Source organism: Eschrichtius robustus, chromosome X, assembly GCF_028021215.1.
Source record: "Eschrichtius robustus isolate mEscRob2 chromosome X, mEscRob2.pri, whole genome shotgun sequence".
In the NCBI taxonomy this organism is placed as follows: domain Eukaryota; kingdom Metazoa; phylum Chordata; class Mammalia; order Artiodactyla; family Eschrichtiidae; genus Eschrichtius; species Eschrichtius robustus.
Window position 1 is genome coordinate 35,879,322 of NC_090845.1, and position 27,667 is coordinate 35,906,988.

At 42.2% G+C, this 27,667-nt stretch overlaps 1 protein-coding gene across 1 annotated transcript in view; it reads left to right on the top strand.

The window, feature by feature from the left end:
- The first annotated feature begins 16,835 nt into the window (after positions 1-16,835).
- The window catches only part of CYBB (cytochrome b-245 beta chain), a 30,765-nt gene continuing 19,933 nt past the window's right edge, over positions 16,836-27,667 (top strand). The window contains exons 1-3 of the mRNA XM_068533349.1: positions 16,836-16,926; positions 18,901-18,996; positions 20,392-20,502. Of these exons, the coding sequence (XP_068389450.1) occupies positions 16,882-16,926; positions 18,901-18,996; positions 20,392-20,502 (252 nt within the window). The 5' untranslated portion in view covers positions 16,836-16,881. The remainder of the gene's footprint in view (positions 16,927-18,900; positions 18,997-20,391; positions 20,503-27,667) is intronic.

Sequence of the window (27,667 nt, forward strand, 5' to 3'; positions counted from 1 at the left end):
AATCTCTAGGTCCATCCACGTTACTGCAAATGGCATTATTTCATTCTTTTTTATGGCTGAATAGTATTCCATTATATATATGTACCAAATCTTCTTTATCCATTCATCTGTCAGTGGACATTTAGGTTGTTTCCATGTCTTGGCTATTGTGAATAGTGCTGCTATGAACATAGGGGTGCATGTATCTTTTCAAATTAGAGTTTTGTCTGGGGATATGCCCAGGAGTGGGATTGCTGGATCATACCGGCCAGATATTTTTTATCAGCTACCCCAACTAAATTGCTGCAGTTTACATTAAAATCTTCTCGTGGTTTAAGGTGATTGCACACTTCTGTGTGAGCCAAGAATGTGAGGCAAGTCTTTGAAAGGGTAGCACAATTGATCTAAGATTACACCATAGACATGCTATCTCCAAAACAACGGAAGTCAGGATTCTCCTTCACTCTTGACCAGTCCGACCGCACCTAGAACATTTTCCTCTTGTTTGGACCACATTTTAAAAGGGAGGTAGGGCTTCCCTGGTGGAACAGAGGTTAAGAACCTGCCTGCCAATGCAGGGGACACGGGTTCGAGCCCTGGTCCAGGAAGATCCCACATGCTGTGGAGCAACTAAGCCCGTGCACCACAACTACTGAGCCGGTGCTCTAGGGCCTGTGAGCCACAACTACTGAGCCCGCGTGCCACAACTACTGAAGCCCGCGCACCTAGAGCCCATGCTCGACAACAAGAGAAGCCACCGCAGTGAGAAGCCCGCGCACCGCAACGAAGAGTAGCCCCCACTCGCGGCAACTAGAGAAAGCCCGCGCGCAGCAACGAAGACCCAACGCAGCCAAAAATAAATAATAAATAAATAAATAATTAAAAATTAAAAAAATTAAAAGGGAGGTAGACCTCATGCATCATGCAGCCACCGTGTGTCGAGCACTGTGCTATGTGCATTGTGTACCCTTCATCTTCCCACCAACCCAATGAAATAGGTATGAATACCTCTCTTCCATTATACAGGTAAGGAAACTGAGACTAAGAGAGGTTAAGTAGATTGCCCAAGGTCATATAGCTGGTAAGTGGAAGGTCAGGATTTAAACAATTTCTATGTAATTTCATTAAACCCCTTTGCAACGAGAGGAGGGCCTTCCTTCTGGGTAACTTCAGTGGCTCCAGAACCTTGCCTCACTTTTCCTTTGCCTTCTCATTCAGAAATCTTCCCCCTCCATTTCAGCCACCCACCCCCAAGGCCACACTCTAAACCCCATCATCTCTCGGAAGTGCATCATGTTTAAAATCTCCATCACAGATGTGCCCCCTCGGAACACCACCTTGTCTCTGTCCCTCATTCATTCACACCCAAGATGACTGCCCTTCAACCTCATCAAGACCTTTGGTTTCTTCTTGACCCTTTGTCTCTGCTTCCCTCTTGTGTTCCCTTCTTGGTGCTATGCCCGTCATAGACTCCACCATCCGTCACTTCCACCGTTCTCCTGCACGTGTCCTGAATCCCCTCACACACTGTCCTCCTGTGCCCTCTGCCAGCAAAACCCAAGCCGATCACCTCCACTGCCTTCTTGCTCTACACCTGCACACGAGTTGGTAAGGAGAGCGAGGACAATGACCCACAGCTTCAGACCACTGTCAGCTTATGATCTCAGACTCAGCTGGGTTCTCAGGTCTCTGGAAGCCATTTTGGCTTCTGCGGTCAACCCCACTTAGGAACAGCAGACACAAAACCTGAAAAGTTTCTTCATTGTCCTGAAACATCCACCTACCACTTCATTTTCAACAAAAGACCTTTTCTGCTCTTTCACAAAGAAAATGAAAACCACAGAGAGGAAGTCCCTCGGCTTCCTGCCACCGCGCTGCAGACGCTCCTGCATCTGCACTCTCTGTCCCTCCTTTTACAAGACAAGGGCTGCTCCCATTTCCCTCCTGCCGTGGGCCCAGGTGCCTGGCTCTATCAGAGAGCCCCCGTGTTCAGCTTCTCCCTTTGTCCTGGCTCCTTCTCCACAACACTCACAAGCTCTTATTCCAAAGCGAATCGAAACCAGCTCCACGTGGTGTCCACATGTCTTCTCGATTCCAGCCAGGCTCTCTCTTCGCCATCGCAGGCAGCATTTTGAGGTGACCCCACTCCTCACCCCAACCCGTTAACATCTAGCTCCCGCCCTTGCTGTCCACTGAGACCTCTCACTGAGGTCACTCAAAGCTTCCTCATTGCCGAATCCAGGTCACTTATTAGTCTGCTTCACACTTACACCAGATGACTGGTGCCTGGGACTCCAGTGGCTGCTGAGGCCCATCATTGCAGGTGTGGCCTCTCTCCTCTGCCTGCCTTTCCTCTTCTCCATTTCAGTCTCCTCATCTTCTGCTCTCCTTCGAAGCGAGGTCTCCAAGAAGCATCTGTCGAGGGGCTTCCTCCTTTCTTACCGCTGCCCTCTCCCGTGACCTTTTGTAACTCTCTACTTTAACTTCTACTGCTGACGCCTACACCCCTGTCTCCAGCCAGACCACGGTCATGAGCTCCAACTGCACATCCGACTAACCAGCCAACACGTCTCCTCGGAGACCTCGTCTCCCCTTCCCCACCCACCGAAACTCAGGCCCGTGCAAAGCTGAATTCCTTACCTCTCTTCACACAATGGTTGTTCCTCCTGGCACTTTTCTTCAGGGGATGGCGTCACCATTAACCACCTGCCCAAGCCAGAAACCTGGGGTCAACCTTGACTCCTTCCTGACCCTCAGTCTCATGCAACTAACTCCTCAGGCAACAAATGCTGGCAGTGCAACTTCTGAATCCTTCCATTTCTCTCCCTTGCTGTCCTTTCTAGTCTAGTCTAGTCTAATTCACATCACCACTATCTCTCACAGCGGTGGAATAGCGTACATTTGCTGTACTGTTGGAGAATATTCAATTCCGCTGTAAAAGACAAGAAAACAAATGGGAGGCATGGAACTCTTCAGATGGGTTAGACATAGATAAGTGTCTTAGTGTGCTCAGGCTGCCATAACAAAATACCATAGACTGGGTGGCTTAAACAACAGAAATTTATTTTCTCACAGTTCTGGAGAGTGGAAGTGCCAGGACGGTCAAGTTCTTGGTAAGGCCTCTCCTTCTGGTTTGTAGATGGCTGTGTTTCATTGTGTCCTCACCTGGCTTTTCCTCAGTGTATGTGCATGGAGAAAGAGAGAGATATCTCTCTCTCTTCCTCTTCTTATGACACCAGTCCTATCAGATTAGACACCCCACCTTTATGATCTCATTTAACCTTAATTTTCTCCTAAAAGCCCTATCTCCAAATACACTCACATTGGAAGTTACAGCTTCAACCTATGAATTTTGCTGGGGGACACAGTTCAATTCATAGCAGTAAGTAAGTTATTAACCTGGAAGACATGTGAGATAAATAAAGCAAGTAAGGCATATTTGTGTACCTATAGATAGAAAAGGATGGAAGGACCAAGGAAACACTAATACTCTCTATATATATGATAAATAAACATGAGGTCCATGAGGCAGACTATTTTTATGTCAGGATTATGCAACACTACAGACTTATGGAGTCTTAATTCAGCCACGCCTTGGTGGCACCCATCGTGGCCCCATGTGTCCTCTTCCTAAGAAATACAAATAAACCCTTAGCTGTTCAGCAGACTTATTGACAGGCTACAGCTGTGGCCAGGTGTGCTAGTCTCTGCATCTCTCAGAGGAAGTATGTTGTGTCGGTCCCGGGCCCCTTCTGTCTGTAGACCCCTGGCTCAAACCTCAACTCTGGTGCTTGTAACCACACGATCGGCAGGGAAGGCTGATGCAGCAGAGACAGAGAGAGGGCGGATGTTCATCCACTGCGTGTTCCTGGATTCAGGAAGTGTAGTACTTCTGCTTGTTTGCACCCTGTACTCAGTGTCCTCATCTCTTTCCCCTTGCCATTTGCTGTGCGTTCTAAGGTTTATTGATTAAGTGAGTCAAGCTTTTTCATATGGTCAGCAGGTCTTTCTTTTCTGTGACCTCTTATATAGCTTGCCTGGTAGTGTACCTGGAGGCCACCATTGCATCATGAGGGACAGAATCCTACATGACAGGTAGAACGCATGAATGGCCTCAATCCTTCAGCCCTCCCTATAGGCACACCCTTTGTTATGTGACTTCACAGCTCCTCCCATCGAGGGGTGAAATGTATTTCCTCCCCTTTGAAATTGAGCTCAGCCAGGTGGTGTGCTTTGCCCCATGGGATGTTAGCGGGCATGACGCTAGCAGAGGCTTGAAAGAGAGCCTGTCTGTTTGGGCTTGCTCTCCTGCACCCCTCCCGTCCATAGGAGAAGGATGTGCCCGGGTTTGCCCACCGTTCCCAGGAGGAGGATAAAAAACACAGGGTATGGAGCCATGGCCAGCCAAACCCAGTCTAGATCAGCTGACTCCTGACTTGCCCAGCGTAGATAAGTCATCTATCAACTGACCCACATACTCACTGAAATAATATTGGATGTTATTTTAAGCCACTGGGTTTGGGGCATTTTCTTACACAGTGGTAGCCAATTTATATATTCACCTAGACAAATTCTGCAGCCTCCTAACTTTTATTCCTGCCTACAGTGCTCCCTTCCATCCCGTTTCCTGCTGAAGTCATAGTACTCTTGTAACACATAAATCTGCTCATTTATCCTCCTTCTTAAACCATTCAATGAATCTTTTTTTTTTTTTTTTGGCTGTGCTGCGAGGCCTTCAGGATCTTAGTTCCCCAACTAGGGATTGAACCCAGGACCTTGGCAGTGAGAGCGCGGAGTCCTAACCACTGGGCCGCTAGGGAATACCCCACCCCCTTTTTTTTCTTTTCTTCATCTTTAGGATAAATTGCAAACTCCTGCGTAATCTGGCCCCTGCTTGCCTATCTAGCCAGCCTCATTTCTTGGCATTACCCTCCTTTCTCTCTCTCTAAACTTTAAATACACTGAACACTTTGCAGATCCCTGACTGAGTCATTCTCTCTCTTGCCTCCAGGCCTTGGAACAAGTTGTTTTCTCCACAGGGAGCATGTGTTAGTTTCCTAGGACTGCCTTAACAAAGTAGTACCACAAACTGAGTGGCTTAAAACCACAAAAATTTATTGTCTCACAGTTCTGGAGGCCAGAATTCCTAAGTCAAGTTATCAGAAGGACCCATGCTTCCTCTGAAACCGGGAGGGAAGACTCCTTCCTTGCCTCTTCCTAGCTTTTGGTAGTTGCCAGCCATTCTTGGCATCCCTTGGCTGGCAGCTGCTGAACTTCAGTCTCTGCCTCTATCACCACATGATCTTCTTCCCTCTTTTCTTCACATCCTTTTCTTATAAGGACACCTGTTGTATTGGATTAAGGGCCCATTCTACCCCAGTATGACCGTATCTTTTTATTCCCCCAGGTTTATTGGAATATAATTGACAAATAACATTATGTAAGTTTAAAGCGTACAACATAATGATTTGATACATGTACATATTGCAAAATGATTACCACAATAAGAGTACTTATCACCTCCATCACCACACATAATTACCATTTCTTTCTCTTTTTTTTAACATCTTTATTGGAGTATAATTGCTTTACAGTGGTGTGTTAGTTTCTGTTTATAACAAAGTGAATCAGCTGTACATATACATATATCCCCATATCTCTTCCCTCTTGCATCTCCCTTCCTCCCACCCTCCCTATCCCACCCCTCTAGGTGGTCACAAACCACCGAGCTGATCTCCCTGTGCTATGCGGCTGCTTCCCACTAGCTATCTATTTTACATTTGGTAGTGTATATATGTCCATGCCACTCTCTCACTTTGTCCCAGCTTACACTTCCCCCTCCCCGTGTCCTCAAGTCCATTCTCTACATCTGCGTCTTTATTCCTGTCCTGCCCCTAGGTTCTTCAGAACCTTTTTTTTTTTTTTTAGTTTCCATATATATGTGTTAGCATATGGTATTTATTTTTCTCTTTCTGACTTACTTCACTCTGTATGACAGTCTCTAGGTCCATCCATCTCACTACAAACCATCTCTTTTCTGTGGTGAGAACATTCAAGATCTACTCTGTTAGCAACTTTCAAGCATATGATACAGTATTGCTAACTATAGCCACCATGCTGTACATTAAGTCCTCAGAACTAATTCCTCTTATAAGTGGAAGTTTGTACCCCTTGACCACCAACTCATATATATAGCTCACATTTTCTTTTTTTTAAAATAAATTTATTTATTTTATTTATTTATTTTCAGCTGTGCACGGGCTTTCTCTAGTTGCAGTGAGTGAGGGCTACTCTTCATTGCAATGCGCGGGCTTCTCATTGCGGTGGCTTCTCTTGTTGCAGAGCACGGGCTCTAGGCGCGCAGGCTTCAGTAGTTGTGGCACATGGGCTCAATAGTTGTGGCTCGCAGGCTCTAGAGCACAGGCTCAGTAGTTGTGGCGCACGGGCTTAGTGGCTCTGCGGCATGTGGGATCTTCCCGGACCAGGGCTCGAACCCGTGTCCCCCTGCATTGGCAGGTGGATTCTTAACCACTGCGCCACCAGGGAAGCCTGCTCACATTTTCTTTATCCATTCATCTGAGACATACTTTCTTGTTTCTTTATATGCCTTGTAATATTTTGTTGAAAACTGGACATTTTGAATCTTACCATGTAGTAACTTAGATTCTTTGCTCCACCTTCAGGATTTGTTGTTGCTTGCCTTGGGTTGTAGTTGTTTGTTTAGTGACTTTTCTGAACTACTTTTGTAAAGACTGTCTTCTTTGCAATGAGTGGTATATGAGGTCTCTGTTCCTTTAGCTCAGGGGTCAGCTAGTCATTTGGCAGAGATTTCCTTAAATGCCTTGAGTGAAATTTTAAAAAAAGAAAGAAAGAAAGAAAGAAAAATATGCTTTCCAGGTCCTTGAAGATTGGCTCCCTGTTGGCACAATCCTTCACGCCTTAGTCATACCATTTACAATTCTGCCTTAACCTTCACTTCCTACTTACTCCGAGCATAGAGATCAGCTAGATGTGGAAGTTTATGGTTTTCTCAGGTGTCTCTTGAGCATGCATCCTGCTCTGGACATGTGTGTGGCCTTCTAGTTTCCCCAGTCTACAAGGCAACTTGTCAAAACCCTTATTGCCCAAAGGATCTCATACCTAGCTTTTCCTGCCAGGCTGTCAGTGTTTCTATCATTTGCTCCAATTGTTATGTTTTGCCCCAAGTGGTACTGGATTTCCTTTCAATGCTTTTGAGGGAGGATCTTTGCATGGCCCCTTCTCCACCCTGAGAGAGCTCTGACTTAGGGGAAACAAAATCAAGCACCCTGTGCCTGTCCTTCAGGGAACCCCCAGACCGATCAAAACAGACAAACACAGTTCCTTGGGATTAAGGTCTGCTCTAGTCCCTCTGCAACCAGGTGCCCACAATGGGAATGCAGGCTGCCGTCTTCAAAGTCAACTGCCACCCTGCAGAGAGGGATGGGACCAAGGTAAGTTAAAGTGCCACAGAGTTCTCCTACTGTGTTCTCATGGCCTTTCTCTTAGTTAAGCATTCACTTGTTGCTGTAAACATTTCATTATCGTCCAGCGTTCTGATGAGGCTTCTCCTGACAATCTTTCCCCCGGTTTTTCAATGATTCTGGGCATGGACAACCTCCTGGATTTCCTTACTCTGCCTGTGTTTATCTGCTCAGGCTGCCGCAACAATATACCACAGGCTGGGTGACTTCAATAACTGAAATTTTTTTTTCACAATTCTGGAGGCTAGAAGTCTAAGATCAAGGTGCCATCAGGGTTGGTTTCTGGTGAAGCCTCTCTTCCTGCTTTCTCACTGTATCCTCACATGGTCTCTTCTCTGTGCACACAGAGAAAAAGAGACAGCCCTCTGGTGTCTCTTCCTCTTCTTATAAGGACACCAGTCCGATCAGATTAGGGTCCCACCCTTGTGACCTCATGTAACCTTAATTACCTCCTACAGGCCCTGTGTCCAAATACAGTCACATTGAGGATTAGGGATTCAACAGATGAATTTTATTTTATTTCTTTATTTATTTTATACACTACCAAATGTAAAATACTAGCTAGTGGGAGGCAGCCGCATAGCACAGGGAGATCAGCTCGGTGCTTTGTGACCACCTAGAGGGGTGGGATAGGGAGGGTGGGAGCTCCGGAGGCTCAAGAGGGAGGGGATATGGGGATATATGTATACGTATAGCTGATTCTTTTGTTATAAAGCAGAAACTAACACACCATTGTAAAGCAATTATACTCCAATAAAGCTGTTAAAAAAAAAAACACACAGATGAAGTTTAGAGTGACACAATTCAGTCTATAACGTCACCACTTTCACTGACATCATCCCTGACTTTATTTTTATTATTATTTTTTCAATAAAAGAAAAAGCTTTCCCGTAACGCTTTATCTTCCATCCTCCTGGAAGATTTTTTTAAAAGGCTACTTGCAAGGAAGTTTGGGAACTTTGGGAGACCTAGTATTTGTTTTTTTCATCCTCTATATTGGGAGGCAGTAGACGAGAAGGGAGTTAAGAAAATCTTTAGAGTAATGAAAAACAGTGCCTGCTATGCTGGTATTTAACAGGCTACACCATCCCGGGGAAATGTGAAGTGGATAGAGCTAGAGAGTACCTACCTCACTTTGACTCTGGGCATGCATTGCTCATGGTGCCTCTTTGATTTCAGCTATTCCATTAATGACAGCAATTTTATACAGTTACCTAAGACCCAAGCATTGTTTATCATTGCACCATATTGCTAGATATTTTATGAGAGTTTAACATCTATAGTCACATATTGTTATATTTCCACGGACGCTCTCAGTTTTTATGGGCATGTTTTATTTTTAAGCCCAGTCAGTACTTTTAAAACTGAATCACACTGACAGGACTGATAGTCATCCAATTATATGTCTATAGATATAGACGTTTAAATTTCCAAGGCAACTGAATAAATTTTAAGTGCCATCCATAGTCATCAAATCTTTTTTTAAAATCATGGTTTCATTTCCACCAAAATGTTTGCCTTTGTTCAAAATCATTAATCCATTGAGTCCAGGGAAGTTTAATAAGGGAAATGGATGTGGTTTCTGAACTATAGAACAGTCTGGGCTGTGTCTGACTATCTTCACTTCTTTGAACTGATAGCAATATTCACATTTTTAGCCTGTAGTTTCAAGTTCAGTGTGTGCAGATGTCTTCTCACATCAGTGAGAAAATAAAACCTTATGATTCATTTGAACTCTTGTTGGTTGAGTTTCTTAGACTTTTTAAATTCCTGAGATCTCAGTCTCAAGAAAGCAGTTCAGTAAATCTCACAAGTGACCACAAATTAATAATCTCACTGCATTAAAATAAAATAAATATTCATTATCTATCTTCTTATTTTTATACATGGTCCCTAAACTAGCAAAGTTTGAAAGTACACACAGAGGAAAATTCTCATTCTTGATCCACCTCATCTGCAATGGACAACTTTGCCTAACAAAATCACTATTCTCCTAATGCTTGTTGCAGTAGAAGGTAGGCACACCAACTCTTCCTTTGGACTAGAGTAAACCATTGAAATATATTTTTTAACCATTTACTGTATGCAACCCATATGTGGCAATTGAACTCTGCTTTCTTATATATGATGAAGTTCCCCAGAGTTCTGCAGTCTGCTTCCCTTTAATATCCAAATCACTACAATTCAAACGCCAGAGAACACCTGGAAATCCAATGTCTTTTCCCAAATATTTCCAGGGATTCTCAGACTGTTGGTATCCTCCTGATGTCTCCTGCTGTTCCTCTGGGTCACCTCTGATCAGCTCATCATTTTTCTCTCCTTGCTGCCTCAGGCCCTTCTAGTCTATTTCACCCTCCGGCCAGCTTCCGCCTTATCCCTCAAGATGACCATTAATTCAAGGCTGATGCTGTGTTGTGCTGGTCAGTCAGCTTTAGTGAAGACATAGAAACAACGTAAAGGAACTACAATATAGGAAAGGGAAAACCAACAATCATTAGTGTGTGGCCCTGTTCTCTCAGATCATCACCATGAACAGGAAAGTCCCTGATTGCCCATGTCCTCCCTTGGGCCAGACATTCTTTCCCCTTCTGGGGCCTGTTCCTCATCTCCGTGAGAACCACATCTATCCGCCATGACGCTCTCTTTCACAGTCTCCAGTGCAAGCCTCACATCAGGTAACCCTGTTAAGTTTCTCCACCCAAGGACATCATCCTTTCGTTTTATTGTGCTGAGTAGCTTAGCTTTTCTCTGACTCCACCTCTAACCCCTAGACCAGGCAGTGCCTTTGAATCGCCAAAAAGCCCATCAGAATGCCTTCCCCAACAAAAGAGCAACACCCCCCCAAAACTAATGCTCCCCAGCTGCCAGAGCAATCTGTACACTGAAGACAGCTTCTAATATGTCAGATTTTTTAACTGCTTTATTTTAAAATAATTTCAAGCATGCAGAAGAGTTATCAGGATAGGACGAAGAAATACAGTGTGCTCTTGACCCAGATTTATCAACTATTACCATTTGTCAGATTTCCATGATCATTCTCTCTCCATATTATTTTTTTTGAACCATTTGAAAATAAATTGCCTACACTTACTCTTAAATATTTCTGTGTGTATTTCCTAAGAGCAAGGTCATCACCAGCAATGTGACAAACTGACATCATGTGCCTCATGTGCCTCCTGATGTGATGCCCTGACAAGGACACACACCACTTCTAGCATATTCCTGTCCAAAAGGCATAACCGAGTCTAGTCATGAATACAATACACACCTCAAATGAGGGACATTCTATAAACTAACCAGTCTATATTCTTCAAGCATGCCACAATCAGGAAAAAAAAAGATAAGGGCTGAGGAACTGGTCCAGATTAAAGGAGACCAGAGATACATGACAACTGGATTCCATGCATGATCTTAGACTGGATTCTAGAGCGCAAAAACAACAACAACAAAAATCACAAAAAGAGCATTATTAAGATAGTTGGTAAACTCTGGCTATGAACTGTAGATTAGACAATAATATTGTATTTGTGTTATAGCTCCTAATTTTGATAATTGTACTGTGGCTATATATGTGACTACACGTGTTTACATGAAACGTATTCAATTTCTCCTTAGCAAGCAGTCAGACACTTGGTTTTCTTAGGCTAGACATCATTTGCTGAAACAATCAAGGGAGCTAGACCTCAGGGTCGTGTGAAACGAATATGCCTTTTCTCTTGGAGAAAATCCTATTACAATACCGGCATTCCTACAAGAACCGACACTTGACTCTTTTTTTTTTTTTTAACATCTTTATTGGAGTATAATTGCTTTACAATGGTGTGTTAGTTTCTGCTTTATAACAAAGTGAATCAGTTATACATATACATATGTTCCCATATCTCTTCCCTCTTGCGGCTCCCTCCCTCTCACCCTCCCTATCCCACCCCTCTAGGTGGTCACAAAGCACCGAGCTGATCTCCCTGTGCTATGCGGCTGCTTCCCACTAGCTATCTATTTTACGTTTGGTAGTGTATATATGTCCATGCCACTCTCTCACTTTGTCACAGCTTACCCTTCCCCCTCCCCATATCCTCAAGTCCATTCTCTAGTAGGTCTGTGTCTTTATTCCCATCTTGCCCCTAGGTTCTTCATGACCCTTTTTTTTTTTTTTCCTTAGATTCCATATATATGTGTTAGCATACGTGGCCAACACTTAAGTGACTGGTTAACATCTTCACCAGGATGAGCCCTTGCTAACTGCCCAAAGTGGGGCTATGAGAGCTCAGATACATCCTGGGGCAAGGAAAAGTGATAGTGGAGACACAGAGACAGAGCTTTCGTGCTTCAGGTCAAGGTGAAATACGCAGAAACTGGTAGTAGGGACCTAACACTTGTGGCTCAACAAACTTCGGGCTTCTTGGGCTGAGCTGGTTCTGCACGCCAATGGTTACTGCAGGAAACTGTCAGCAACATATAGGCTGTCAGAAGGAGACTGAAAATCAAGGGCTATTCTGATCAGTCCTGTGGGGAAGAGCTATAATATGTGTTGCCAACCGACAGCAGGAGAGCAGAGTTCAATCCAGGGGTCTTGGGACAGCAGCTGATGCTCATAAAATGATTTTATTATTGACAATGAAGCCCTAGCTTTACAAAATGATTCTGGTGGCTCGAATAAGCAGTGATACATCAGACTGCCCAGATTCAAATCTCAGCTCTGGTGTCAGGCAGCCATGGGATTCTGGGCAAGCTACTTTCTCTCTTTGCAGCTCTTCTCTCTGGTCTGTAAAGTGTATGAGTTTTCTATGGCTGCTGTAACAAATTACCACAAATGACCAGCTTAAAACAGCACAAACTTACTTTTTTACAGTTCTGGAGGTCAGAGGTCTGGAATCACTTTCACCAGGCTAAAATCAAGGTGTCAGGAGATCTACATTCCTTCTGGAGGCTCCAGAAGAGAATCCACTTCCTTGCCTCTTACAGATTCTAGAGCTGCATTTCTCGCACTCCTTGGCTCATGGCTTTTCCTCCTTCATCTTCAAAGTCAGCAGCACAGCATCTTCTTTCTTGTCTGAATTCTGCTTCATCCCTCACATCCTGTCTCAATGCTTCTGAACCTCCTGCCTCCTTCTAATAAGGACCCCTGTGATTACACTGGCCCACCCGGAATCATTCATGATAATCTCCCCATCTCAAAATCTTTAACTTAATCATGTCTGCAAAGTCCTTCTAACCATGTAAAGTAGCATATTCATAGGTTCTGGGAATCAGTACCTAGACATCTTTGGGTGGGGGGGGGCCAATATTCATCCTACTTCAAATGGATATGATAATTTTGCACACCTTATAGTGTGGTCATGAAAAGTAAATGAGATAAAGCACATAAGGCACTGGGCATGTGTAAAATGCTTTACAAATGTTAGCTGTTGTTAAGACCAAGATAAGTCTGTAAAAATAGATTTTTTTCAAGAGAAAAAGAGAAAATAACTTACACAGGAAGCATACTGGAAAGTTTTAAATTCAAATCAATGATTAGTAGGAGAAAATATGTAAGCTTTCCTCATTTTCTTCCTTATTCTCATGAATAAATGTATGCAAATCACATTTAACCTAAAGAGCTAAATTTTAAATCCTTACCACCAGACATTTTCACTTTCTAATAAATACAATACCAGGTAAAACCATGTTCTTGCTGCTTTTAATCACCTACATCAGAAAATTGCCCCTTCTTCCCTGATCGTCTCTTCTTTTACTTTGTTATTTTCTCCTTCAAACAGGAAATAGAACGTCTGGATCCCATTCCAGCCGCCTTATTCAACTTCCACTAACCTTTGAGACCATGGCTATGGAATTAAAGTGGGTTTCATTACACCATGCTTTAGTAGGAACCCTTCTAGATATAGGTGGTAGAAAGCCAACTCAAAGTTTTTTTACAGCAGGAAATGGTAGTGGTGCCCACAGGATTGCGGAGGCCTTCTTGTGACCAGATGATAATTCAACTTCTCCTTCTGCCCACTCCTGTTTTCTTATCTTTCCTTCCTTTCCACGGGTGTGTACCTCCAAGGACACTCTCAGATCAAACTCCTGAACACTAATCTCCACCTCAGAGTGTACTTCCAGGGAACCCAATCTGTAAGAATAACTGAGATGTCCAAGTGTCTCAGGTAGATCAGACCCAAGAATGCAAACCTTGTCATCGTATTTGTCTCCAAACCTCTCAATCCTTCCCCAGCTACTGATCTGATTTTGTGTTGGCGTGATTCTTATGCAGCTTCTTAGCGCAAGGTAATAGAGATGGTCTATGGCAGCAGCAGGCATGCATCATTCACAAAGAAAGAAAAGCTTCACCCACTCTCCTCCATAGTCCCTAACAACTCCCTCCTCATGCAAATAACTCTCATTGGCCTCGTTTGGGTCAAATGCCCACCCCTGGGACAATCACTGTATCTAGGGAGATGAAGTCCTCTCATTGGTCATCCTTAAGCAAGGAAACTGGGGCCACATAACTCATGGATGCACAGAGAGTGGAATCATGGCAGTTCTGAAAAGAATAGCATGCACAGTAGAGATAAAAGGAACACAAATCCATTTTTCATCATCACCAGGAACAAGAGGCGTCTAGGATTTCAAGAGGCGTCTAGGATTTCAATCACAAGCCTGATGGTGTTGGTCATTACTGCCTGCTAGAAGGGGTGAATACTTCCTTACATTCATCACAGTCTAACTTGACATTAACAGTTTAGGAGGCAGTGGAAGCCGAAGTGACTGGGAGAAGATAGACTGTTAGCTAACGCACAGAGGTTCAATTTTCTTCATTCTCGGTGTCCAGGCCATACCAGTCAACCAGTACCTATTGCTCCCTTATCAAACCCTCCGCTTGTCTTTTCAAGAGGAGAGGACATTGAAATTCACTGAGACAGTGTTCTCAAGAGGGAAGTTACTTTCCATAAAAGAAAGATTTCACTCTTCATTGCAACTGAGCTCTCTTCCTCCAGCTGTGAAACTGATTGAAGTTCTTAAGGCTCGTAAGACAGCTCTACTCACAGCCCTGTGATTACTTTTATAAAGGAGAAAAAAAAAAAAAAGCCATAGGAGGGAATGGTTGATCACCCACAGAAATATTCTTTCTTTTTTGAATTTTCTTCTCAAACTGTGGAGGGAGGGGAAAGAAGTTGGGAAATATTCGAGGAACATTATTTCCTAGTATATGAGTATCCAGGGTCCCTTCTCCATTGCTTCCCCAGCAAAGCACGGGCCTCAGGAGGTAGATGAAGAAATGTGGGAGAGACTTGAAGATTAAGATAGAGTAAGGCAAGATCAACCAGTAGGCTGGGAAAGAGAAAAGAGAGGAGGGGTAGGGAGGGGAAGACTTTCAAAGAGTTTCAAAGAGCCTGATGGGGCAGCAGTCATCACTGTGAAAGAATCTGAGAGTAATAGAAAGAGGGAGAGCAGATTGTAAGGTGTTTTATTCCTTATTAGGCATATATGCCTCACTTCTTTAATTCCACAAGAAAATGAGTACAGGTCTGAATTACTTTCTGTATCAGGCAAAGTCCAGTCAGGAAAACGGAAACCACCCTATTTCAAAAGAGGGAATTTTGCCCCAGGGATTTGTTACATGAATGATGCGAAAGTGGAGAATCCCAACGTGGGTGCAGAGGCAACATAAAGATTAACAACTACAGGAAGTGGTGACCGCCCTCCGGGTTGGACGAAACCTGGCAGGAGGTGGTGTAACTCAAGCCCAGAAGCCAGGGCCATCTGGCAGGAGCTGGAACCACAGTGGTGATGGCCAGCAGGAGCTCAGGCCACAGAGGGGAAGGCTGACTGATGGGAGCTGGAGCTTCCGGTGGAAAGGCAGCCACTTCCAAGATGCCACCTGAAGCAGAAAACGGGGGGTGCTCCTCATCCGCCATCTGAAACAGAACAGAGCAAGTAAAGGCTGAGGAAGAAATCCCAGAGCAGAGAGGCAAATAACTGCCATATAACTTGATTGTCTAACTGTGTGTCTTTGAATTCATCTCTGTGTGTAACTGAACCAGGGAGCTGACTGTCCTTTATGTGGGTTACGTATGATTCAAGAGCCATGCAGAAAGTCACAGTTGAGTACCTTTCCTTAAATATTAAAAAGTGAAAAACAATATTACTTTACTCACGGTCATAATTCTGCAGGTTGTCTCAAGTGCTTCATAGACAATAACCCAAAGAGTTCAGGCCTCTCCTTCTCTTTTTTCTTCTCTTGTTCCCTTTTGCTCCTCTAGTTTCTTCTTTTACCTCTCTATTCACTCTAGCTGTTGTACAACCACCCTGATGCAATTAGGGGTTACCATCCTACCCTTCTGTCTCTTTCATGTCCTAAAGACTGGATGGGAGTCAGAGGGAAAAAAAATGCTAAATCTGACTTTGGCATCTACCACATCTGACATACCTTTGTTCTGACCCTGTTTACCTACCTTGCCTAGAAAAATGTCATGTCCGCCTGGGAATACTACAGTCATTCAAACATTTTGGTCTATTTGTTATGTTTTCTTTTCCCATGCTTGTATTAGGAGTGATTTGGGATGTGTTTGCCACCGTCAGGCTTTTTTTTTCTGGTATCGTGGTTAAAAGTATAGCCAAATTGCTTGGGATTCAAATCCCAACTGCACGGTTTCCTAACTGCATGACCTTGGCCAAGTAACTTAACTGCTCTGGGTCTCAGTTTCCTCATCTGTAAATGTTATCATAATAATAGAAACTACTTGATAGTGTTGAACTGTTAGTATGAAATTAATTTATTTATATACTGAATTTACGTATGTGTGTGTATGGGTGTCTCTGTGTGTAGACACACACATAGATATGTATCAACTCATATATACATATGTGTGTGTGTATATATGTACATACACATGTATTTACATGCGCACATACATATCTTAGAAAATTGGCACAAGGTAAGCATTCTATAAATATCAGCTATCGCAACTGTTATAATTTTTCTCAGCAAGACTGTAAATGCTGCTCCAGCCTGTCAAAAGATATCACATCTATTTAATGTTTTTTCCTAGCCCAAAGTCATGGCTAGTTGGGTGACTTTTTAAAACTTGCCACTTGAAAACCGATCAGTCCAAAAATTAATTCACAGTGTAAAACACCATGAATTGTACTGTTATTTGCCTCTCAGCTGTAGAAATTAGTTTCATTTCCCACTATGTTCAGTTGTGATTGGATCACTGTAGACTTTTTTTCTGTCATTTTTTTGTGGTTAAAGATTTAAATTTGTTATGGAGACAAGCTTTACAGTTAACCAATGATTAGCTAATTTCTGATACTAGAAAAGGAAACAGATTGCCCCAAGGCTGCTGTCTTCATTTCCTCATGGGAGGAAGAAGCATAGCAGAGAAGAAAGGCACACTCGAGGCACTGAACCTCTGCCACCATGGGGAACTTGTTTGTGAATGAGGGCCTCTCCATCTTCGTCATTGTAAGTACCAATGAGAATGAAATTACAAATTCTCTGACTTGTCTGGGTTCTCTTAGAAATGAAAATAGAACGAAGCTTTTTTGTTTGTTTTGTTTGAGAAATTGTGTTGAAACTGATTTATTATGTGAACATGCATCCATCTGTAAGCAGAGTGAGTCCATTCTTCCAAACTTATTAATGGAAAGAATGTATCTGGGGGCTCACTTCACCTAGTTTATTTCTGGAGTTTTTAGGAGTAATAAATTAGCCAGCATTTCACAGTGGGAGTAGAAGACATGTCATGCTAATGATCCTTGAATCTGAGTTGCTTACTTATTAATGTTTACTCAGAGGCAAGTTTCTCTATTTTTTATGTATTTCTACCACCTAAAAATGGGCAATTGAAATTTTATACAGTTTTCCAAATAACAAATGCAAGACAGGCTCATGTATGGGAAATTGGCCTTTATTTCAGTAATTACACCAAAAATAACTGAAGTTCTCAATTTTCTTTTTTAAAAAAAGTATCTTCTTTCCTCTGAGGTAAACTTTAGTTATTTGTGAGGTTTTTAAAAATTTAAGGGAAGGGAATTGAAAAAAAAACTATCTAGACACATATGTATAGCGTATATATGATACATATTATATTTAGCTGTATATAAATCAATATAATCTGTCTTGAGAAACAATTTTTGTAAGTAAAGATATGGCTAATTTTCGAACAGACATGGTGACTTCTTTAGTTTTTAACATAACATAGATCAACTATTTTTCTAAGACGGTGGTCTCAGCAAAGCAATCATGGACAATTGGGAAGATAGAAAAGTGATTTATAAGTAGCTTTTCCAAATAGCCAATTAAAGCATTACCCAGATGTTAAAAAGAACACTTATGTATGAATTTTTTGAAAGAGTTTATCATGAAGTAAATATGACTCTTTGAGCTGTAGAGGTAGAGAGAAACGAGTGGCACAGATAAAATAAAAATCACAAATATTTTGTCATTTAAAAAAAATTAAGCCAAATCAACACTCGAATGCAATACAGAATTGTTCTGAGGACTCCAAGCCGTTAAGTTGATTTCTTATCCCCATTTGAAGAACAGATTACTCCTATAAAAAATAAGTTCAAATATATACACTTTTAGCTCTTACCACAGTTTTCCCCAGGAAGTGACCTCTATCTAAATTATACACTCATATACTTGAAAGTGAAGACACAGCTTGGAAGGCAAGAGTAAAAATGACAAGGTTAGGAAATGGAGAAGTGGTTTTAGTACCTTCCTCTTTATAAAGAGAGACTATTCTCAAGCATCGAAGGACATCAAATAGCCTCGAAGCACAGTTAAGAACAGATTGCTACTGTGGAGCTGAAGATGGAGGACTGGGTAGAGTCATCATTTGATGCAGTCAGTGCTTGGGATGAAATGAGCAGTCACAATCTAGAAGGATCTCCCTTTTTTAAAAGAAAATCCCATGCCTCTCATTCCCTCATTGATGCTGAATATTCCCTCTTTCAAAAGTGAAGCAAAACTTACCAAGTAGAATTAAAGCCTGGTCATTTTAGCTGATGAGAACCTCCACTAGCTGGGGCGCCACGCTGTGTGGCGGGGAGAGGTAATCACACCTGTGAGGATCAAACGCAAAGTCCTGCTGGTGCAGGGGACAGCACAGGAACAGATTCCTTTCCCTTCTCTTTGTAAGAAGAGTCACCTGCTGTCATCTGTCAATCGAAAAGGAGGAGAAAGAAAGGAGGGGAGATAGATAATAACTCGGCATACTGCCCAAGTAGTATAACAATCACGGGGGACAACACAGGGAGGAAATGTTAGTTACAGAGAAGTGTAGTGACACTCTTGCAGGAAGGAGCTGGCTTTGTAACCACCTTAATCAAAGGCTGTACTTGGGAAAGTCCTGACCCTGGTCTGACTCTAAACTGCTGTGAAATCTACCTGTTGAAACATGAAAACTTCACGCAACCACTTCTGTCTGTGCAGCTGGTGTGGCTGGGGATGAACGTCTTCCTCTTTGTCTGGTACTACCGGGTTTATGATATTCCAGATAAGTTCTTCTACACTCGAAAACTTCTTGGGGTAAGTATAAGTTCCATCTCCCGCAGTATTGACTGGCTCCCATGTCTAATCAGAGATTCTTGTTCCTGTTCCTTTTAACACTTTAAAGAAATATTCTGACCAACCCAAAGAGCACCATCGGCCTCACTCCCTCCATTGCAACCCCCTGAGCAAGAGTCTTTAGGCCTTCCAGTGTGGGACAGACAGAAGTGTGGCAGAGGGTCCCAGCAGCATCCTTCCCCTCCCAAGAACTACTGTGCTACTGTTTAGCTTGAAGGAGAAATCTAATACTGACTCCGGAATGGATGGCCAGGTTGGAAAGATCGATCCAGGTGGCACAAGTGGGACTTCCTATATTCTCTAAATCATCCGATTCCTACTAACTTTTGTGCATGAAAAGCCCTGCTCCTAATGACATGTTATGAAATAATCTTCAGGAAATAAGCCTCTCCCTACATATGGAGCCTTTGAGGAACTTGCCCAAAGATCACGTTCTTTGACTCGACTGGCAGAGCAAAGGCCCCTGACTTTTCTTGGGTCCAATAACATTCTCAGTTTCCTCGAACTGCCAGGGCTCTTCTTCATCATAAATGTAAATAAGAAGATAAGTACAATTACGGCTGCCCCCAGAGGATATCATTTGTTACATCATACTGAAACCATTACTTAATAATACTAATTATAATATGTATTATACATCATATGCATAAATAATTATAACATATAATTACACTACATTATTATAATTGTTGTTAACTTATTCAGGTTGATGCTGAAAAGGATGATTTCCCTTTGCATTTTCCTCCTCCAAAATATGCAATTTCTTTAGGCGTTACAAAGAACAATTATAATGCCGAAGCATTACACCATACGAACTTAGTTACTGTTGAGGTTAGTCTATGTGCTAAGAAAATCTTCTTTACAAAGACCTAATTTCTATACTGAACTCTAGTTAATGATATGCATGCTTAAATATTTAAGAGGAAGTGAACCGATATCTGCAACTTACTTGGAAATGCATCAAAAATAAGATGCGTTGATGGATGGATAGAGGGATGGGTAGATGGATGGAGAGATGAATAGACGTGTGCTAAAGCAACCACTGTAAAATGTAAAAGGTAGAATCTTGGAGATGAGTCAACAGGTATTCATTGTGAAATTATTTCAAATTCTCTTTATGTTTGAAAATATTCATAATATTTATTTTAATCTGGCCCTTGCTCCCCACCCCAACATTTTATTCATTTATGATGAAGAAGAGCCCTGGCTCTAAAGGACCTTCCTTCCCAGATAACTTGATATCTCTTGAGTGTGGGCCTCATGCTGGGAAGCCTGGGGGAGTGGGTGTAGGCAAGTGGGGCGGGCGGTGTCCTGGGCGCACAGGAGTCACCCTGCTTCTTATCCTGCCTTTTCCAGTCAGCGCTGGCACTGGCCAGGGCCCCTGCAGCCTGCCTGAATTTCAACTGCATGCTGATTCTGCTGCCAGTATGTCGAAATCTGCTGTCTTCCCTCAGGGGTTCCAGTGCGGTAAGAACCAACATTTACAAAGTTTGAGTTCCTCAGAATTTCGAAGGCCATCAAGCTCAATGCCCCCTTTTTTATTTTTTAACATCTTTATTGGAGTATAATTGCTTTACAATGGTGTGTTAGTTTCTGCTTTATAACAAAGTGAATCAGTTATACATATACATATGTTCCCATATCTCTTCCCTCTTGCGTCTCCCTCCCTCCCACCCTCCCTATCCCACCCCTCTAGGTGGTCACAAAGCACCGAGCTGATCTCCCTGTGCTATGCGGCTGCTTCCCACTAGCTATCTATTTTACGTTTGGTAGTGTATATATGTCCATGCCACTCTCTCACTTTGTCACAGCTTACCTTTCCCCCTCCCCATATCCTCAAGTCCATTCTCTAGTAGGTCTGCATCTTTATTCCCGTCTTGCCCCTAGGTTCTTCCGACCATTTTCTATTTTTTTTTTTTTTTAGATTCCATATATATGTGTTAGCATACAGTATTTGTTTTTCTCTTTCTGACTTACTTCACTCTGTATGACAGTCTCTAGGTCCAACCACCTCACTACAAATAACTCAGTTTCATTCCTTTTTATGGCTGAGTAATACTCCATTGTATATATGTGACATATCTTCTTTATCCATTCATCTGTCGATGGACACTTAGGTTGCTTCCATGTCCTGGCTATTGTAAATAGAGCTGCAATGAACATTGTGGTGCATGACTCGTTTTGAGTTATGGTTTTCTCAGGGTATATGCCCAGTGGTGGGATTGCTGGGTCGTATGGTAGTTCTATTTTTAGTTTTTTGAGGAACCTCCATACTGTTCTCCATAGTGGCTGTATCAATAGGAAAAGCAAACCAAGGTTTTGTGAGGATTCCAACCTCTGTACAATATTCACGAGCCAAGCAATGATTGATTCTCTAGTTTATTTTTATATTATTTGTTGGTGGAGCTCCCTGCGATAGCCATTTAACCTGGAACAGACATTAAAAACAAACAAACAAACAAAAAGAAAACAACAACCAATCAACATATACCTCAACAGTAGCAATAAAGTACATGTGCATGTACACACACAGACAGATATACATCATATGACATATATGTATATGTATATAAACAGAGATTTATGAGACTGATGTGAAATTTGGGAATTAATCTCACAGTGCCATGTTTTTCAAAATTTTTAAGTCAGAGAAAATCTCTTTTGTGGATAATATCCAAAGAAGATGGGATCAATGAGCTATGAGTCACTATGTAATGAATGTGACAGGTGTTATGTCCATGGAATTGAGGAGTTCAGAGCTTTCTAAATGCCCGGGCTCTTTCACCCTCACTTCAACAATCCAGAGAGCCCCTAATATACTATGCTAGAAGAAAAAAAGATTATGTAGGAAGAGCTTTTGTAATCTATAAAATGGTATACGAATTTCTTATTGATATTGTTATACAAAGATGAGAAAAGAGGAACTTGGAATCTGCACATGTACTCAAATTAATACGATACAAAGCAAAATATGATGGGTCCCACAAAATGTTACAAATAAGGAGCTACAGGGGATCCATCAAAGGAGGGGGAAATTATATCAGGTGGCGCAGGGGATGAAAAAAGGCTTCTTAGAGAAGGTGGCATCAGATATGGGCATATAAGGATAAAATAAGCCTGTATGAGATATAAAGGAGAGAGAAAGACATTCTACATGGAGAAAACGGTATGGGCAAAAGCACAGGAAATGGTGAGGAAATCATATCCTTGAGAGTCCTGTGTGATCATGACTTGTGGTTTCTCTTTGGATGTGTTTGCCATTCCTGACCACACCATAGAGGGCAGCTCTTCCAAAGTTAGGGACTGATACCCTGGTGGGACCCATTCCACTGCTCATTAGTGACTAGTAGCCCCTCTTTTTCCTTTTAGTAAGATGTTCTTTTTATATTAACTAGCTTTTTAAAAAAATTACCTATTAAGTAGACGTCATTTATAGTGGAGAGAAGCAAGCAATCTACTTTGATGGGAGTGTAGGGATTTTAAAGGGCAGGTGTCTGAAGTCAGGCTGGAGCTTTGCTGGTAAACTAGGACCTTAAATGTATAGCTGAGACGTTAATACTTAATTGGTAATCGAAGACTAAGTGGGTGAAGGAAAGTGATCTAAACTGCCAATAACAAAACTTGCCTTGAGCTCTGCCTCGTTTTCCCTAATCTTACTAAATTCACATTGATCCTAAGGAGATTCTTTTTCTTTGAGAACTATACAATACTTGATTTACTAATATAGGGTTAGCAGGCTACAACTAACAGTAGGCATTGATTACACGGATTTCCAAAATCATCTTTTTACCCTAAGAAACCACAGAGGTAGAACTCCATTTGATTGAAAAGTTTTCTCTTTTTTTAATTGAAGTATAGTTGATTTACAATGTTGTGTTAATTTATGCTGTACACCAAAGTGACTCAGTTATTCATATATATATACATTCTTTTTTATGTTCTTTTCCATTACAATTTATCACAGGACATTGAATATAGTTCCCTGTGCTATACAGTAGGACCTTGTTGTTCATCCATTCTATATGTAATAGTTTGCATCTACTAACCCCAAACTCCCAGTTCATCCCTCCCCCACACCCCTCCCCCTTGGCAGCCACAAGTCTGTTCTCTCTGTGAGTCTGTTTGTGCTTCGTAGATAGGTTCAGCTGTGTCATATTTCAGATTCCACATATAAGTTATATCATATGGTATTTGTCTTTCTATTTCTGACTTACTTCACTTAGTATGATAATCTCTAGGTCCATCCATGTTGCTGCAAATGGCATTACTTCATTCTTTTTATGGCTGAGTAGTATTCCATTGTATATATGTACCACATCTTTATCCATTCATCTGTTGATGGACATTTAGGTTGTTTCCATGTCTTGGCTACTGTGAATAGTGCTGCTATGAACATTGGGGTGCATGTATCTTTTTGAATTATAGTTTTGTCCGGATATATGCCCAGGAGTGGGATTGCTGGATCATACGGTAATTGAAAAGTTTTATTGATGAGCCACCTGTAAAGTACAACATCTGGTATATTGCAGGTGCCCAATGAACATTTGCTAAATGACGTTCGGAGACTGTAGCTTTTTTATTCTCCCCCCACCCCCTGTTCAAATACTTTCTATTTAGAGGAAGTAAACTCTGAGAAACAGGCGGTGTTTTCGCCAGGACAGCCTGTTAAGAAATCCTTGTTACCCCACAGGCCCAAATTGCGATGCCGTTGCGCGGCCATGTCCCATGAGTGGCACATGTTGTAATGGCCACTTTTAGGCTTCCTGTGGCCTAAAAGGAGGGAAGATCCTCATGAGGGTCTCTAAAGACAGGGGTGAAATGAGGCTGCTCTTCAAATTGCAGAGAAACTCACCTCTCTAAGCAGAGAGACCTGTATGTCAAAGAAAATATTTTTAAAAATTAGCAGCAAGTAAGATTCTTTTACAGATGGGGTGTGTCCCTCCTCCAGATTTCCCAATCTGAAATGTGAACTGGGCAAAGAACCTTCTCTTCTGATTGGGATTAAAATGAGTACACAATTGCTGTGACTAATGTTGGAAATTATAACACCTGCCACTTATTGAGTCTTCCTAGGCCTCACCTCGTGAAATCTGCATGTCAGGCCAGTGAGGTGGGGTTGAAATTCATTGAGAGTGTTGGGATTCCAACCCAGGTGCTTGTGCCTCCAGAGCCTGTTCACTTTCCTACATGCCACCTAAACTCAAAACTCTCTTGTGGTGGTCCTGTGGTCTTAGAAAGTCCATCATGTATGTATGAATATTTGGGCAGGCTGAATAACCTAGGCTAGAAGTGACAAGGATGTTGTAACTTCAAGGATTTATTAGTAGGCCTTTATGCAAACTTAACAGTCACAAAACTTCAGTTTCTAGTGGTCTTAATCCTTTAGACTTGGCTTTATAATCCTTCTGGTTAGCTGGAGAAAGAAAACCGCAGGGTTGGCCCACCCCAGGAAAAATAGGGGTAAAGACCCTGAGCCCGCTCTGTGGAGGGAAATGGGGAATGGTGGGACTCAGCATACAGAAGTCCCCAGAGAAGCCTTAATAACCTCAACTTGGATGGAAGTTCTAGTCTGAAGATCAGAAAGAAACAGGAAGGCAGGAGAGTGAGCTCTTTTCTATAACCTTATATAGCCTGAAAGTCAGAGGCCCTCAATGTAGCTCTATATCTGACCATGTGGTCCAGGGCAAGGCTCTTGGACTTCCTGTCTCATAGTTGTTGTTTTAATTTTTGTTGTTGTTTTTAGCTAAAAAGCAGGTGAGATAATGCAAGTGTAAGAATGAAAATGAATGATATTCTAAAAGTGTGTTAATGGACTAAGCCTGTCAACTAATGAGTTGTCAGTTAACAAATATTTGTTGAGTGCCAACTATATGCTAAGCACAGCGGACATAGAGTGAGCAGAGAGTAAGACGTGGATGAGCCATGAGCTCAGGGAGCTTAGAGTTTTATGGACGAGATAGAAGATAAACATGTAATTTCAAAATTATAGACAGGGCTGTACAAATCCAGTGGTGTCCTTCATATTTATCGCATATTCTACTGCCACCAGGTTTCAACATTACTGTCAGTTTCTTTGTCTGAGTTCTGTAGATTCAAGGCTGGCTTTTGCAATTTCTCTCAAACTGCATATAAATATCTAATTCAGATTCATTCATGGCACTTGTGGTGAAACCAGGTGTACATAAAATAGAACTTTAAAGTTTCCGTAACACTCATGTTACAGAAGCTAATGTTATGCCCCATTAAATATGCACTTCTTTGTTCCATTTCTCAATGTTTTGAGTTTTTTTGCTCTCACAGTTTGAATCGAGCATAGCAAGCTGCCGAGATAACTCAGTCATCTCCCTTGCACTTGAATGTTAGCTTATTGAGATTGGGCGAGGCTCTAGTTGAGAGTAACAGAGGAACTTCCCTCTAGAAGTCAATGGCAAAAAGAAGAGCAGTTGTTTGGTGAGGAAGCTGTTGTGCATGATGGCAGCTTGGGTCATTAGTAGGTGGCTGGCGGTAATTCACAGGTGACTCAAAAGCATAAAAATGGTTTCTGCATGGTAGGGAGGGAGAAAAAAGCCCTGGGCAGTCACAGGCAGCAAAGCCCTCCCTTTCTACGCCACCAACCAGCCATCTTGCCCCTTTGTCAGGAAGTGATGAGGAAATTATATCTGGAAGCCCCGTATAATCATGGCTTATGGCTTCTCTTTGGATGCGTTTGGAGACAGTGTAGAGACCATGACAAAACCACATTCCTTTTCTTCAAATTCAGCATGCAGGAGCAAGTATCTTTCCCCCCAAAAGTTTCAAAACAATTAGTCTGGAAGTAGAAAAGAAAATCGTTTGGCATGTATAGATATGTGGGTAAATACATCTCTATAGGTTTAGAATAATTGTCTTGGGTTCTAGGACAGTGAAAATGTCATTTAACCGAATAATTATGAAAGGATTGTTAGAAATACATGATGTATTGCTCTGCACACAGGACGCTTACCCTCTAGCTGGGGAGCCATGCCATACTAGCTGAAAAGCTAAATAATGATACCAAAAAAAAAAATCGAGTGTTTATTAAATACCTCTCAATGAATCTATGAAACAGACCTACGAGGGAATAATTATGATAAATATATAGGTGAGAAAGCTGGAAACTGAGCATACTGTTCAATGTCACACAGCTAGGTGGTAGGGCTGGGGTCCAACACAGGTATATCTGATCGCAAGTTGCTTTCTGACCCTACTAATTCCCATTCTCTCATTCTTGGGACTCCAATTGCGTCTATCACTCCAGTGAGGACTGTATTAAATGATCTATTTCTGTGTAACAAATTTCCACAAACTTAGAGGCTTCAAACAACTCCCGTTTACTAGTTCACAGCTGTGCAGATGTCCAGCATCCTGTTGCTCAGGGTGTCACAAAGCTGACATCAAGGCGTCAACTGGGCTGAATACTCATATGCAAACTCGGGGTAAAATCTTCCAAGCTCATTCTTGTTGGCAAAATTCAGTCCCTGGCAGCTGCAGGACTGAGGTCCCTGTCTCTTGCTGACAGTTACTCTGGGGCTGCTCTCAGATCCCAGATGTATTCCTTGCCATGTGGCCCCTTCCATCTTCAAGCCAGCAACAGTGTATCAAATACTTCTTGCACCTAAGATCTCTGACTTTTAGACCCAGATTTAAAGGGCTCATGTGATTGGGTCAGGCCCACCCACATAATCTCTCTCTTAAGGTCAATTTGGGATTTTAATTACCTCTGCAAAATCCCTTTTTCCATATAAATGTAACAAAGTCACAGGAGTGTCATCCTATCATAGTCATAGGTCAGGTCTCACCCACACTCAAGGGGAGGAGATTATATAAGGTCATTGGGGATCATCTTCCAATTCTGCCTACCACAAGGACTCTACGAAGCTGTGGAGGAACCTAGCAATCAGGAAACAGGAAAAAGATATTTCCTTAAAATTGTAAAAACTACAAAGGAGTAAAACAATGTACGGCGCTTGAAATAAACACAAAAGACAATGAGGCTATAAAAGAAAACAGGACAGTCAATTCGTCACCAACAGAAGTGTAAAAGAAGTGATTTCAACCAGGAAACCGTTATTTTGAGAGCCTGAGTCCCGGTGAACAATTTGTTGTAGCTGCTCCTGGTAGGGTTCCACCCGTATTCCCTCTGCACTGTCAGTTCCAGTACATGGGGCAGCTGTCTTCTGCCAGCTCAGGTCATTCTCTGCCTGAGGATTTTCTTTCAGCCCTCTCCTGGGGCAAGCCGGAAATGCCAGGGAGTTGATGCCCTGGGAAGAGCCCTCAGCCAATGATGGATAGGAGATGGTAGAGACTACCCAAGTTTCCTAACCCCTCAGGTAACAAACCTCTGGGGGTGTATCCTACACAGTCTCCCAGAGTTCCCTGATCGGAGAGCCCGCTGATAAGATATGGTAGTGGTAGTTGATGTGCTAATACACCCTTTATTGGTTTCCTTCCCTTCCCAAACTTACTCCCTCTAACCTCACTTTCCAGATAGAGTACTTTCACTTAACTTCTTGTCTTGGTTTTTAGACATGTAGAATAATAGTGACTGTATCTTTACATTTGGTTTGCTGGAAAAGGGAATGAACCTTGAAGACAAATAGTCCTGGATCCCAGC